This window comes from Delphinus delphis, chromosome 10 (genome assembly GCF_949987515.2).
Source record: "Delphinus delphis chromosome 10, mDelDel1.2, whole genome shotgun sequence".
Lineage (NCBI taxonomy): Eukaryota > Metazoa > Chordata > Mammalia > Artiodactyla > Delphinidae > Delphinus > Delphinus delphis.
The window spans coordinates 31,596,654-31,611,990 of NC_082692.2; the positions used below are offsets into that span (position 1 = coordinate 31,596,654).

A 15,337-nucleotide genomic window follows, 5' to 3' on the forward strand; every position below is an offset into this window, starting at 1 on the left:
GTCCGCGCCGCGTCTGACCGGTCTATACCGCCGGGCGGCAAAGGGGCTGCAACGGGCGATGCCGGCGCCAGCCCCGCGCCTCGCGGCTGGCTCGGTCCCGCCGGCGCCGCTCGGGAGTGAGGAGCGCTCCGGAAGGCCGGCGGGAGGGGAGGCCCGGAGCGGGCGAAATAAATAAAGGCGCCCGTGACCCTGGAGGGGACCAGGGGTTCGAATCCCCTTCACCCCGCCCCTCCCCCGGGCCACCTTCCCGAAGAGGTCGAGCACGTGCACTGGCTTTTCAGGACTCCGGGAGGAAGCAGATGGTGCCGGGGTGTGGGGAGGCGGGGGTCTGGCGGAAAAGCCCGCTGGGCCGGCTTGGGGGCCCACAGCTCTGGTCTCGGTTCTTCCCCCAGGCCAACCTTCTGAGGGGTATGCTAACGGGGTGAGGGTCCTGAAAGGAGCCTGTACTCCTCACTTTCCCACTTTGAACCGAGAGCCCAGGACTCGCTGGAGGAGGGTGGGAGGGAGGAGTATTGCATGGGAACCGTAAGCAAATTATCCGGAGGCTGGCATGCAAATACCTCTGACAGCTCTTATTTGATCCCCGAGGGGCCTCCCACTGGGGAGGGGAAATAGGTGAATTCCTCAGATCACACCCCACCCACCCGCTACCCCTTAGATCCCATCCTGAGCAGAGGACCCCTCAGGGGTATGCATTTCTACACTGCTCCTCTGGGCGGCTGCCCACAGGGTCCCTCAGCAAACAAATCTCCCTCTTCCCACACCACTAGCTGCGAAGAGTGTCCACGCTTGCTGGAGGACGTTTACCTCCTTACCCTGAGCTGGCCAGGCAGACCCAAGACTGCTGGTTTACAGTGTAATATACTCAAATTAGGCAAGTGGACGTACAAACCGAGAGGGACAATGGAATAGGTAGCAAAAGGAAGCCTTGAATTGTTTCCCCATCCCACCCTCTGGACAGGTTCGACTGTCATGCAGTGCAGGAGTGTGACAAAGACTGTCAAAGACATCCCAGGCATTCAAAGCAACAAATATTTATTGAGCACCTGCTGTATGTATGCTGGGCTTTGGAGGCAGGACTGACTCCCTAGGGAACCAAGGTCTTACTACTTGGTAAATCACGAGTCAAAGACAGACAGTCTGGATTAGCTAGGTTAAGCATTGTCCCTCATTGGACCTCATGTCCCCATTTGCCTGCGGGTGGGGGTGGCAGAGGGAGGAGAGTCAGTTCCTCTCCCCTCACAGGCCAGAGGTAATTAGAAACGTTCTTGGAAAAAAAATTAAAAAGATGGGACTTCCCTGGCGGTCCAGTGGTTTAAGAGTCTGCACTTCCAATGCAGGGGGTGCAGATTCGATCCCTGGTCCGAAACTAAGATCCCACATGCTGTGTGGCCAAAAAAAAAAGAAAAGAAAAGTTCTTGGGAAGAATGCAGGGGCAGGGAGGGAGGGATAATGATGGGTTTTCTGCTAAATGCAGAGCATCCTTCCAATCATCTCTGCTGGGAGTCGGGGGCGTGGGGAGGCATGTCCTGGCCGGACCCCTCTCATGCTCTGTCCCCCACCATGTCTTCTGCCCACTGGGCAGGCTGCAGTCAGTGATGGGGCCAGGACTGTCTTACTCCAAAAGAAAGCGTTTCAGTGGATACAGCTGCTACCAGGATTCATGGCCTCATTTTTGGGAGGCTAGCCTGTCCCTCCTCTCCAGGCGGGCCACTCTGGAGGCCTCCCCAGCATCCGGCGGGTGTCTCTGGCTGAGGACAAACAACAGACAGCCCAGCAAAGCCTCTCGCATATCCTGAGAGCCCAGGCGGTGGACCAGCCGGCGCAGCAGGGGCAGGAAGTGCCGGCGGGCAAGGCGGGCAGCAGGCAGCAGCAGGCGGGCCAGCAGCGTCCGCAGCAGCAGCGGGAGCAGCAGAGTGGGCATGGCCAGTGACTTCCAAGGCGATCTGGACTCTAGGCTTGCCTTTCCTGCTCCCTCCTCACCTGGCAAAGACATGAGGTGGGCAGGATTTAACCCCCACTTCAGTTTATACCCTCCTGCCCCCAGATACCAATTCACGGGTCATTTTTGCTTTCCAGATGCCCTTGCTTTGGGAAGGGTGGCTGGGTCAGGAGGACACTCACCATAGCCCAGATGGAGACAAACAGCGAAGGCAAGAGTAAATTCGGGGCTGGGACCTACAGCTCTCCATTCCCAGCCTCCAGGGGCTCTTACTGTCCCTTAAACCCTCCCTTCCTCTAGTCACCCCCTCCTCCTGTGCACTCTCAGTCACCTGACATTCCCTAACCCCTCTCCCTCAATCCAACAGGAGTTCTTCCCTGGGCAATTCTAAGTTTTCTTTTCAGGGACCTTGATCCACCCAAACCAGACACTTCCTACCCTCCCAGTGCCCCACCGCCCACAGCAGCCCAGCTCTCACCAGCAGGGACTGCCGCTTAGCATCAGTGTCCAGCTGAATTTGCCTGCAGGGGCTACAGTCTCACTGGACACTACCCAGGGCGGCCCCACCCAGCTCAGCCCCACCCAGGACAGCTTGCCTGGGTTGGGGGAGCAAGGAAGAGACAGCTGTGTTCTGGCACCTGGTATGTGGAGGGATGGGGGCAGCTGGGCTGGAAGAAGTGATGCAGGAATTCCTCCTGCTGGGTGCAGACCTCAGAGTCTGCACTGCACTTTCTAATGGTGTGATCTGAGGCACGTTGATTCTTCTGGGTTCCAGTCCCCTCGTCTGTTACCTCAGTAATTGGGAGGAGTGACTGGAATGAGACAATGTATGAGACCCACTGACCCAAACCTCAGAAGCAGTAAGGTTGCAACCCACACACCGGGCATGCTCAGAGTGGCCGAGATGGAGAATGGATCGGGGCAGGCATTGTGGGCCCTCTCCTGGAATAGAGGCGTGAGGTCACAGTCCATATCATAGCTGGACACAGCTGGGCAGCACTCCCACTCAGGGACGGGAAGAGAGATACCCACGTCAGGACCCTCTTCACCCACGTTTTCTCCCAAAGATTAAATGGAGTTCCATGAGATAGTGAGGGAGAGATGGCCCAGGTTTGTTTTATTTTGTTTTTAAATACCTCATTCTGACATGTACACACTGCTATATTTAAAATAGATAACCAGGGACTTCTCTGGCAGTCCAGTGGTTAAGACCCTGCGTTTCCAATACAGGGGGCACGGGTTCGATCCCTGGTCGGGGAACAAAGATCCCACATGCCACACAGTACATCAATCAATCAATCAATCAATCAATATTTTAAAATAAAACAAAATAAAATAGATAACCAGCAAGGACCTACTGTATAGCACAGGGAACTCTGCTCAATATTCTGTAATAACCTAAATGGGAAAAGAATTTGAAAAAGAGTGGGTACATGTATACGTATAAATGAACCACTTTGCTGTACACCTGAAACTAACACAACATTGTTTATCAACTATACTCCAATATAATATAAAAATTTAAAAAAATAAATAAATTTTTAAAAATACCTCTTTTTTTTGTTTGTTTGTTTTTGGCCGCCCAGCATGTGGGATCCAAGTTCCCTGATCAGGGATCAAACCCGCACCCCCTGCATTGGAAGCACAGAGTCTTAACCACACCCTCATTCTTCTACTTCATAAAATGGGTATAATTTCTGCCTTGATGGACTCACATGAGATAATGGCCATGAAAGGGTTTTATAAGAATAAGGACATGGGAATATGATCGTTTATCATCAACCCACCACCATCCCCCATTAGCATCATCACCATCTCCTAAACCATCAAAGGCCTTGAAGAAAGAAAACTTTCAATTTTGTCGAAAAGGTCTGTCCCCCTTCTTCCTGGAGGAAGCTGGGCCGGGAGAGGAGCCAAAGTACAGATGTGTGGGTTTGGTCTTCCTTTCCCTCCTGTCCCTTCCTGAGGAGCTGTGATGGTCATCCCTGGGCTGTGGGTGGAACGTGTATTGAGTATGTATGTGCGTCACGCCTGTGAGTTCATGATCTCACTCAATTCTCACCATCACTCTGCAGGGGAATGATTATTATGACCTTTGTACAGATAAGGAAACTGAGGTTTAGAGGGGTTAAGCAACTTACCCAGAATTACAGCAAATAAATGGCCGAGTCTCCCCCTCAGACCTGCCCCTCCCTCAGGCTTTCCCCTTATCTGTAAGTGGCAACTGCCTCTTTCTAGTTACTTCTGGCCCAAATCCTGGAATTTATCCTTGACCTCTCTCTTCTTATCACAGTTCACTACCCACATTCGTAAATCCTGGTGGCTCTGCTTTCAAAATATTCAGAATCTCCCCACTTCTCACGAGTGCTGCCCTGACTACCCTCGACTGAGCATTTGTCATCTTTCATCTGAATTATTGTATTAGCCTCCTAATTGGTGTTCCTGTTTCCCTTTTCCACACAGTGACCAGAATGATCTTTCTAAAACATGAGTCAGATCCTGTCCTTTTGGCTCCCTTTTCATTCAGAGTTAAAGCCAAAGGCTTTAATTGTGACCTGTAAGGCCCTCGGTGTCTGACCTCCCCCTGGCTTCCTGATTCAACTTCTAGTCCTTTCCTCTCTCACCCTGCCTGCCCCGCTGGCCTCCTGCTGCTCTTAACTGTGCCAGACGTGTTTCCGCCTCAGGGCCTTTGCACGTACTATTGCTCCTGCCTACAAAGCTTTCTCCAGGTATCCACATGTGGCTCCACCTCTCACCTCCTTTAAGTCTTCACCCAGATGTTACCCATCCATCCTATTTAACAGTACATTCCCTCCACCCCATCTCCTGCTGCCTTCTCTCCATCCCCTCCTCTGCTTTATTTATCTCCTCAGCAAATCCTTCTGACAGGCTGTGTATCTTCCTTCCTTACCTTGCTGATTATCTGCCTCCCTCACTAGAATGTAAACTCCATGAGAGTAGGGACTTATGTCTATTTTGTCTGCTGCTCTGTCCCTAGTGCTCGGCAATAAACATTCCTTGTCAGAATAAATAAATAAATAAAGGTTCTGTGATGGGATCCAAACCCAGGCCTGCTTGTCCTAGAGCCTGTGCTACTGAGCCCCAGAACTCTGTGGATCCAAACACATTCCTAGGATGTGTGTGAGTCCTGTGGGCCACAGTCAGCTGGAGAGAGGCATTTGGAGAGGAGGAACTGACCACCACACTGAGCCTAAGGGAGGGGAAGTCAGGTTCCCCCTGGGAACCTACAAAGTATGTAATCTCGAGAGAACCGCGGAGGCCCCCCCCAAGTGCTGACCCAGATCTGCAATGCTGTGACCTTGGGTAAGTTGCACCCCATACCTCCCAGGTCAGTTTCCATTGCTGTGAGATCTTCCAGCTGTGAGATCCTTGGACTCTGCGTCTGGGGCCAGACCTCTGTCCCACCCCTGCTCCCTGAGACAGTAGGGGACGCCAGGGGCCTGGGACAGTAAGGCAGGTAAAGGAAACAGGATGTCGTCTCTGGTAACAATAGGAAACCCCAGAGGGAGTTGGGAAGGGAGGTGGGGGAGGGGCAGCGGCTGTGTCCAGGGCCTGGATCTGGTTTTAGTTTATTCTCTACCCCTCGTCCCCCCCTGGGATTAACTCACTTCTTCATCTCCTTCCCACCTTCACCTGGGATTAATCCCATCCCCCGGCCCGCCCCAAGGCAGAAAAGGATTTCCTCAGCCTTTGCTGGAAAGATAACCATCCCTTCCGGCAACAAAGCTACCAGAGAGCAGCAGTTCCTTCTAGTTCCTGACTTAGCCTTGTGTAATGGATCTTTCACGCACGGTTCTGACCCCTGCCTCCAACACTCTGCTGGCCAGGGAGGAAACTGGTCAAACCTCCTGTTCCTCAAAGGCAATTAAAAAAAAAAAATGTGTTTGGGCGCCAACTTGTGAAGTTGAGGCCTGTGGGCTGAGCAGTAAGTGACCCCTGAGGTCCTCCTTCATGGTCCTCTCCCCAGATCCTCAGGGCCGCACAGAGGTGTCCTGGGGACCCCCCCTCCATACATAGACATCATTTAATTGGGTCATTCATGTCAACAACAAGTGTGTACCTGGTGACGAGGACACAGGACTCACACACCAGCAGTCAGCAGCGTGACAGACAAACAGATGGGCAAACAGGAGGCGGTGGTGAGAGCTGTTAATAGAGCTAATAGGTTCTCGCGAGACCTGAGAACACTGGGCCTTCCACTCCTCCCGCCCCTTTCTGCTGTCTCCATCCAGGGGTTCAAACCATTGTACCGCACAGCCACTCACTCTGCCTGGACCCAAGCAGGGAGGTGAAGAGTGCTTCTGATGGTCACTCCAATCTGGATTCACGTGCCAGCTCTGCGACCCTCTCCGGGCTACTCTGGAGGCTGGAGCACAGACTGCACGCTGTGCAACTGGGGGCAGGAGTGACCCCCCTGGAGTTGTGCTGTGCAGCGGGCCTCCTCCCTAGAATGCGAATCATCATAGAACCTGCCTCTGACAGGATCAAGAGATGGGAGATTACCAAGTCCAGAGCTTGGCTTCTAGAAAGTGTTCAATAAACAAGAGTTTCCTTCCTGATTGGGAGTTTGGGATTAGCAGATGCAAACTATTATATATAGGATGGATAAACAACAAGGTCCTACTGTATAGCACAGGGGACTATATTCACTATCCTGTGATAAACCATAATGGAAAAGAATATGAAAAAGAATATATATATATGTACTGTATAACTGAATCGCTTTGCTGTACAGCAGAAATGAACACAATGTAAATCAACTATATTTCCATAATTTTTTTTTTTTTTTTTTGCCACACTAAGATGTGGGATCTTAGTTCCCCAAACTCACACCCCCTGCGTTGGAAGTGTGGGGTCTTAACCACTGGACTGCCAGGGAAATCCCAAAGATTTTTAAAAAATTTACAGAAAACAAGTTGCCTTCCTTCCATATTTTTGGGTTGTCCCTCCCAGCACATCCTATGTCTGAGCCCAGCCCTACTGGCTGCTCCTTGAAGACCTGCTATGAGGCACCCTGACACTCATGAACAGCTACTGAGAGTGGGTGCTGGGGCTCAGGTAACGCCTGAAGAAGCAATGGAGGTGTGCGTTCTGGCTCTGACATGTTCCAGTGCCCTGTCATCACCCCTGGGGGATCAGCACTGGCCTGCAGCCCTTCCCTGTTGTGGGAGGTTGAGGGCAGTGCTGACCCCCAAACAAAGGTTCTGAGAAGAGGCCAGGGAGGCCTCATCCAGGGCAGGCAGCACTGCGGGGAGCAGGTGCCGGGGAGCAGGTGTGGAGGCCAGCCAGGTATAGAACGTGTCTGTGGGGAAGGGCAGAGTGCCAGCCCTATCACCACACCTCTCTCCCTGGAACTGTAGTCATTAATCTACCTGAGTGGGGCAATTTTAGGATTTGAGGCCTGAACATGGTGACAACTAAGAGAAAACTGTGGGAACGGCAGGTCCTCTGAGGTTAGAGAGGGACGGTCCCTTCCCATGACCACCATTCCGCTGCCCACCAGTTCCAGGCAACGACAGACCCATGAACAGGCAATTGGGCCATAAGACGCACACTAGACAGGCTCATAAGACACAAAGAAAAGGGGTCAGGGAGTTGGATGTTGCCTGAAAGAGTAACTAGAGCTGACAGGTGGGGCCCTTCCTTACCCACAAGAACAGCTGCTCTGGCCGGGGAGAGGGAAGCCCAGAGAGGGGCCCGGACAGAATGGAGCTCATTGCCCCCACGGAAACAACTGTGCCTTGCCCCAGACTCAGCTGACGGGCCCCGAGGTGGGAGGTGGGAGCCGTGTCCACTTTGCAAGCCCTCACAGGACTAGTCAGCTGTTGGAGCAGGACAGCTGCCCCCTGGACAGTGGGAGGGGAGGGCGTGGACCAAAGGGCAGGGGTAGGGGGTGAGGACAGACGTGCCTGGCGTAGTTGATGTGGGCACAGTGAAGGGGGAGAGCAGTAAACCCCCCAGGCCCCAGGCACAAATCTAACAAAGACTGAGCAAAACCCTCATGGAGAAAACAGATACAAATTCTTACATAGGGACCAAAAAAGAAGACCTCGTACATGGACATGCCAAGGTAATGGTCAGGAAGGTATTGGGTTAAAAAGATGTTGGTTCTCCCCCAGATGAATCTGGAAATTCGACACGATTCCAACTAACCCAACAGTGTTGTGTTTTTCCTTTCTGGAATTGGGTAAGCTGATCATAAAATTTATATGGGAAGAAAAAGGGCCAAGAAGAGCCGCGTGATGTGAAGAAGGAAAAGAAGGGATACCAATTTGGCCTGAGAGGTACTACTCTGGCCAATCTGGTAATATGGGAATTAAAACTGGCAAAATGTAAGAATCGACGCAGTGACTAAGGAACAGAATAGAGAGCATAGAAACAGACCTAAGGATATACGGTGCAGAGGAGAAATTTCTGGTCAGAGGAGAAATTTCTGGTCAGAGGAGAAGGGAAATACAGGATCAGAAATAGAACTGGGACAGTTGGCCATCTATGAGGGAAAGATAATATTTGACTCTGGCACACCGACTACAAAAATAAATTCCAGTGGCATTAGAGACCTGAATGCGGAAAGTAGAACTATGAAATATAGGACATGATCTTTAGGAATTTGGGATGATAGGGAATTATTTGTTCTATAGATTTTTACAAATCTTTTTGTTAGGGTAATTTTCAAAATTATACAAAAATAGAGATAACAGTATAATGAACCCCCCTGTGTCAATCACCCAGCTTCAGTAATAATTAAAAACTTTTAAATAACAAAAGACACCACAGAGTGAAAGACAGTCCCCCACAGACTGGGAGAAGAGATTTGCAATCCACATAACTGAAAAAGATTCAGTATCAATCATAAATAAAGTACTTTTATAATCAGTAAGAAAAGGACACACACACACCCCCCACAGAAAAGTGAACGGAAGATATGGGCAGGTCATTTCCTGAAGAGGAAACATGAGTGGTCCGTAAATGTGAAAAGCTACTTATCCACATTAGCTCATGGGAAAGTTCAAATATATCCAGAAAGAGCTCTCATTTCACACCCCTCAGAAGCAGAAATTCATGGAGTATTGGACACAACTGTTTTAGAGGGCAATTTGGCAATATCTGGTAAAGCTGGAAACACACATTTCCTTTGGAACTCAGCAATTCTACTTCTAGGTGTGACTCTAGTGGAATTCTCACAGATGTGCACGGGGAGACATGTATGAGGATGTCCCTTCATGGTTTTTGTAATAACAACAACAAAAACTGGAAACAACTTCAATGTCTACCTACAGGAGAACAGAAATGCAAACGTAATCAAAGTGGAGTACTATACAGCAGATGAAATGAATGCACTAACTCATGTATCAACAGGGATATGTTTCAAAAATGTGATGTTAAAAAAAAAATGTGATGTTAAGGTAAAACCAAGTGGCAAAAGAATATGGGTCAAATCATACCAGGTATGTAAAAATGCAGGACACACGAGCAATAGGATATGTTCTTGTGGGTACATACCTACGTATGCCCGTGTAGTAAAAGTAAAAACATAGATGGGAGAGACAGGACTCCAGAGGAATAGCTCCCTCTAGGGGAGAAGGGACAGGAAATGATAGGTGTGGGGAGGGGATTATAGCAGTGTCTCTAATGTATTATCCCTTTAAAAAAAAAAAACATGAAGAAAACTAGGGACTTCCGTGGCGGTCCAGTGGTTGAGACTCTTCGCTTCCACTGCAGGGGGCATGGGTTCGAGCCCGGGTCAGGAAACTAAGAGCCTGCATGCTGCACAGTGCGGCCAATAAATAAATCAACAAACAAAAATTTAAAAATGAAGAAAGCTAAAGGAAATACGGCAAAATGTTAACACTGTCTAATCTTGGTGGTGAGTACATGGATGAATTCTGTTACACTACAGAATTGCTGTCCTCTGCATCTTTTTTTATTCTCCATATCTATCATTTAATAATGGAACATACATTGGTCCCCTTCACCTCTACCCTTTTTCTCTGGACCTCTCTAAGTCTCTTCCATCTTTTGCCCTCTCTTTCCCTCCCAACCTCCCACAAGTTTCTGGCCCCCCAGAAGTAAAGGCTGTGCGTCCTGGCAGTTAGGGGGCATGGTGCCAGGAGGCAGGCCTCTTGCTTCTAGCTGTCACCTGGGGGCGGGCATCCTCTTTTCTGTCCTCAGTCTCTCCTTGGGTATCCAGCGCTGGGCTCTTTCTGCCCCCTCTCCTTTCTCTGGCTCCCATAGTGCTTTGTGTCAAGGATGAGGCTGGCATCAGGGGAGGGGGAACAGGACGGGCAAAGGAGGAGGGCCAGGGAAACTACGTACATGGATGTGACCTTGCTATGCCCGCCCCCCCAGGCAGTCCAGGGGAGCAGAGCCTGTCCCCTGAGCCACAGACACAGAAGGATCCACCAAAACTCTGTCTCTCTTCTCCTGTACCCAGGGTGGCCTCTTCCCTCCCCTTCTTCATCCCCATCTCTCTCTTGGTGAGGAGATTCTGAAAACAAGGGAAGGGAATGGAAACCTCATCCTCAGAATGCTTGGAGGGCCTGGAATGGTGGGATTGGGGATATATATCTGTCAGTACCACTGAAGGTAAGTCCATGTCAAGTATGACAAAACAGATGCCTTTAAACTTCTCTGTGTTTAATTCAGCTGATGAGTATTTATTCTATTTGAATCTGATAATACAAATGTCAAAGAACAAAAAATATGGGCGTGATTCTTTTTTTTTTGGCTGCACCGTGGAACATGTGGGAGTTCCCCGACCAGGGATCTAACCCATGCCCCTTGCAGTGGAAGTACAGAATCTTAACCACTGGACTGCCAGGGAGGCCCCTAGGCATGGTGCTTTTTAAAGAGCTACATTTTGAACATGTCTCCATCCTTGGGAGATAAGTGGTTATCTACACGAAGATCTATCTACAGATTTACCATTGGAGTTAGAATCACGCTGGGAGAACGTGGTTGTATGATTGGGTCACAAAACCCAATTAATTAATGAATTGAATAGGGCAGCTGTCAGACCAAATGATACTATTATTTAATAGACAGACAATATAGGGTGGTGGTTAGGCAAGTGGAGCTATGTGGTCTGGATTCAAATCCCAGCTGCTCTACTGCTAGTGTGGAATCCCAGGCAAATAAGTCATTAACCGCTCTGTGCCTCAGTATACTTCTCTGTGAAAGGGGAGCTAATTTGTTTGCATGAAAGGCATTAATAGTTAGATGTTAGAACAGTGCCTGGTATAGAAAACACGCTGAGTGAACGGTAGCACTCTTTTTTATGATGTACCCACACCTCGTATTCATGCCTCACATTGCCATTTACAAAGTATGTCATTCCTTTGGTCCTCACAGTTTTCCCGAGCGTTCTCTTCTCTAGACAGATGAGTAAACTGAGGTTCAGAGATGGCCTCAGTGACAATCAGAAAAGGGTGATAGGAAGACTGTCAGTCGAGATGGAGGAGTTTGCACATCAGACCTAAGAGGATGCCAATTCCAGCTGGGCCACGTTGGCCCTCCAGGAGGCATCCTGGATGGAGAGCTTTGAAGGTTCAATGTGGGAGCGGTCACATTAGCTGGGAGAGCCACTCCTTTCCTTGGTCAACAAACTTATTTAATGTTCATACGTGCGGGCATTCAAAATGCGTCAATGAAAATGACAGTCCTGCCCCCAGCGTATGGTCAGTAGGAATAAACAGGAAATGACAATAGAGATAAATGGTCTGCCAGGGGAAGTGACTGGCACCTTGGGAGTCCGGGGCACCTGGCCAGCAAGTGGCCTGGGTGTGTGCGTGCAGCTTCTCAGAGGAGGCCTCCTGGAACACAGAGCCAGGAAAGGGGGAGGACTGCAGGGGGAGATTCAGGAGGGAAGGGAAGGCGGGGCTGCGCTGGGGCAGAGGATGGGCAGAATGTGACGAACAGGTCGTGGGGAGACCTGCTGCAGGAAGGGGACGGCGAGGAAGAGCATGAGTAAAGACAGGAGACCAAACAGAGCACGGCGAATTCGGGAGATGTTTGGTGCACGCGAGACAAGACGTGGGCCGGAAACAATGCTTGGGGGAGTCTTGGACGTTCCACTTGGCTGGTTTCACCAGCAGAAGGAGGGAAACTAGCATCTTTTGGGGTGATGGGGTGATGATCCGAGGTTTCCACCAAGGTGGGTCTGAAGACCCGATGAGACCAGGAATTTGACGTCTCTGGCAGGAGTGAGGGCAGTGGTTAAGCTTGGAGGGGGTGGGGGATGGGGCAGGAGAAACGTGGCCAGGGGTCCAGGAGAGAGAGTGAGGCTGCTGTGGGGATGGGCAGGAGGGAAAAGTTCCCCCCACGTCAGCTCCTCGAGCTTACCTCCTTGTGGAGACAGAATAGGGACAAGGAGATATCCAAGAGGGAGGAAAGTGCGGTTATACACTCCCAAAGGAACTGGGTAAATGTAAGAAATTTATTTTGTAAATAAATAAACATATACGCAATTAAAAACATGCATAGGCACTGATAAACAGGAAGTGGTTATCCTAAGGGATGGAATATAAGGTGTTTTGATTTTCTCCTGTGTGCTTTTCTGTGTTTTCTACGTTCTACTGAGAATGTGTAACCCCTAAAGTCGATAAAGGACAGAATAAATGTTATTTACACACAAGAGGAGTCTTCAGTATAGAGTCAGATGTCACCTGGAAGAGTGAGGAACTAAAGGGGCTTTGGGATGTGGCTGTGAGAGGGGCCAGGTGGCCTGGAGAGGGAGGTTCTGCTGGGGCGAAGGGCAGAGTCTATGGGCAAGCGTTAAAAACCTAGTGGAAACACAGATGACAAAGGAAAATATTTGCAGCCCCTATGCAGAGAAAGGTCAAATCTTCCTAAAATATAAATAGCTCCTAGAATTTTATAAGGAAAAAACACAAAAGCCCAGTATAAAAATGAGCAAAGAATATGATGCGCTCACAGAAAATGAAATGAAAGGAAAACATGAATATTTGCTCAGCTTCAAATGCAAAAAAAGAAATGCAAATTACAAGGACAGTCAGAAACCATTTTTCTTCTATCACATTATAAATATGCAAAAGTTTGACGACACACTGCCTTGATGGGGAAATAGACACTCTTATATTGCTAGTGGGAGCGTAAATTGGGATTACCTTTATGGAGGGGAATTGAATATGTATCTGAATTACTGATGTATACACTCTTTAGCTCAATATCCCACTTTCAGAAATTTATCCTATAGAAATATTTCCACTATATGAGATGACATATGTGCAGTGTTATTCACTCTAGCATTGCTTACAGTAGTAAAAGATTGGAAACAACTCAATAAAGAGCTCATAAATAAATGTCGAGACTTCGCTGCAGTGGAATACTCTGCAGCTATAACAAATCATAAGGAAGCTCTCTGTATACTAATAGAAAAATATCTCCAAGGTAGGTATATCACCTTTCTACCCTCTAACAACCACCTGTTTGTCCTCTGTATCTATACATCTGTTTCTGTTTTGTTATGCTTGTTCATTTGTTTTATTGTTTAGATTCCACGTATAAGTGAACTCATGCAGTATTTGTCTTTCTCTGTGTGACTTGTTGCACTTAGCATAATACCCTCTAAGTTCATCCATGTTGCCGCAAGTGGCCAGATTTCATTCTTTTTTGTGACTGAGTAATATTCCACTGTGTGTGTGTGTGTATACACATACACACACACACACACACACACACATATATATATATATCACATCTTCTTTATCCATTCATTTATTGATTGGCACTTGGGTTGCTTTTAATTACTTTTTAAAATAAACTATTTATTTTCAAATAGTTTTAAATTTACAGAAAATTGTGAAGATAGCCCAGAGAATTTCTGTATATCCACACCCAATTTCCCCTGTAATTAATATCATATCTTAGTACAGTATATTTGTTACAATTAAGGAACCAATATGGATACAATAATATTACCTAAAACCCACACTTATTGAGATTTCCTTAGTTTTTACTTAATGTCCCTTTTTCTGTTCCAGGATCCCATCCAGAACACCGCATTACACTTAATTGTCTTACCTCCTTAGGCTCCTCTTGGCTGTGACAGTTTCTCAGACTTTCCTTGTTTTTGATGACCTTGACAGTTTTGAGGCGTATTGGTCAGGAGTTTTGTATAATGTCCCTCAAGTGGGATTTGTCTGATGTTTTTCTTATGATTAGACTGGAGTTTGGGGTTTTGGGGAAGGAAACCACAGAAGTAAAATGCCATTCTCATCACATCATACCAAGGGTATATTCTATCCACATGGTTTATCTCTCTTGTGTTAACCTTGATCACCTGCCTGAAGTCGTGTTTGTCAGGTTTCTCTACTTTTTCTTTTTTTTGGCCACACCGCGCAGCTTGTAGGACCTTAGTTCCCTGACCAGGGATTGGACTCGGTCCCTCAGCTTTCACTGCTCGTGGAGTCCTAAGCACTGGACCACCAGGCAATTCCCAGGTTTCTCTGTCTCGAAGCTACTCTTTTCTCTCGATTTCCACACTGTTCTCTTTGGAAGAAAGTCACTATGTGCTACCCACACTTAAGGGGAGGGGAATTACACTCCACCTTTGACATAATCTCATCATGCTTTTTGTTTTTACTACTTTTTTTTTAGCATTTCCGGCACTACAAGACGCTCTAGGTTCATCCCGTATATTTCTTGCCCCAGTCCTAGATTCAGACATTTCCTTCTCATTTTTCTTGTGATGAGAACTTTTAAGATCTACAGCCTTAGCAACTTTCAAATATGCAAAACAGTATTATTAACTATAGTCACTGTGCCACATACATTACATCCCCATGACTTCTTTTGTTGCTGTTGTTTTGGGCCACACCACGCAGCTTGTGGGATTTTAGTTCCTTGAGCAGGGATTGAACCCAGGCCCATGGCAGTGGAAGCGCGAAATTCTAACCACTGGACTGCCAGGGAATTCCCCCCATGACTTATCACTGGAAGTTTGTTCCTTTTGACCACTTTCACATATTCCACTCAGCCCTCACCACCACCTCTGGCAACCACCAATCTGTCCTCTGTATCTATGAGTTGTTCTTTTAAATTAATTAATTTATTTATTATTTTTGGCTGTGTTGGGTCTTCGTTGCTGCACGCGGGCTTTCTCTAGTTGTGGCGAGCGGGGGCTACTCTTCATTTGTGGTGCAAGGGCTTCTCATTGCGGTGGCTCGTCTTGTTGCAGAGCACGGGCTCTAGGCGCGTGGGTTTCAGTGGTTCGGGCACGTGGGCTCAGTAGTTGTAGCTCGCAGGCTCTAGAGCGCAGGCTCAGTAGTTGTGGCGCACGGGCTTAGTTGCTCCGTGGCATGTGGGAGCTTCCCAGACCAGGGCTCGAACCCGTGTCCCCTGCATTGGCAGGCG

At 48.4% G+C, this 15,337-nt stretch overlaps 1 protein-coding gene across 1 annotated transcript; it reads right to left on the minus strand.

Annotated features, from left to right (window-relative positions):
* Nucleotides 1–1,669: 1,669 nt before the first annotated feature.
* MYMX (myomixer, myoblast fusion factor) lies at nt 1,670–1,996 on the minus strand. Its single transcript, XM_060021265.1, has one exon. The coding sequence runs from the start codon at nt 1,994–1,996 to the stop codon at nt 1,670–1,672; it is 327 nt and encodes a 108-aa protein (XP_059877248.1).
* Between the last annotated feature and the right edge of the window lie 13,341 nt (nt 1,997–15,337).

Excerpts from the sequence above, each read along its gene's own strand:
- MYMX (XM_060021265.1), bottom strand. The coding sequence starts at position 1,996 with ATGTCTTTGCCAGGTGAGGAGGGAGCAGGAAAGGCAAGCCTAGAGTCC.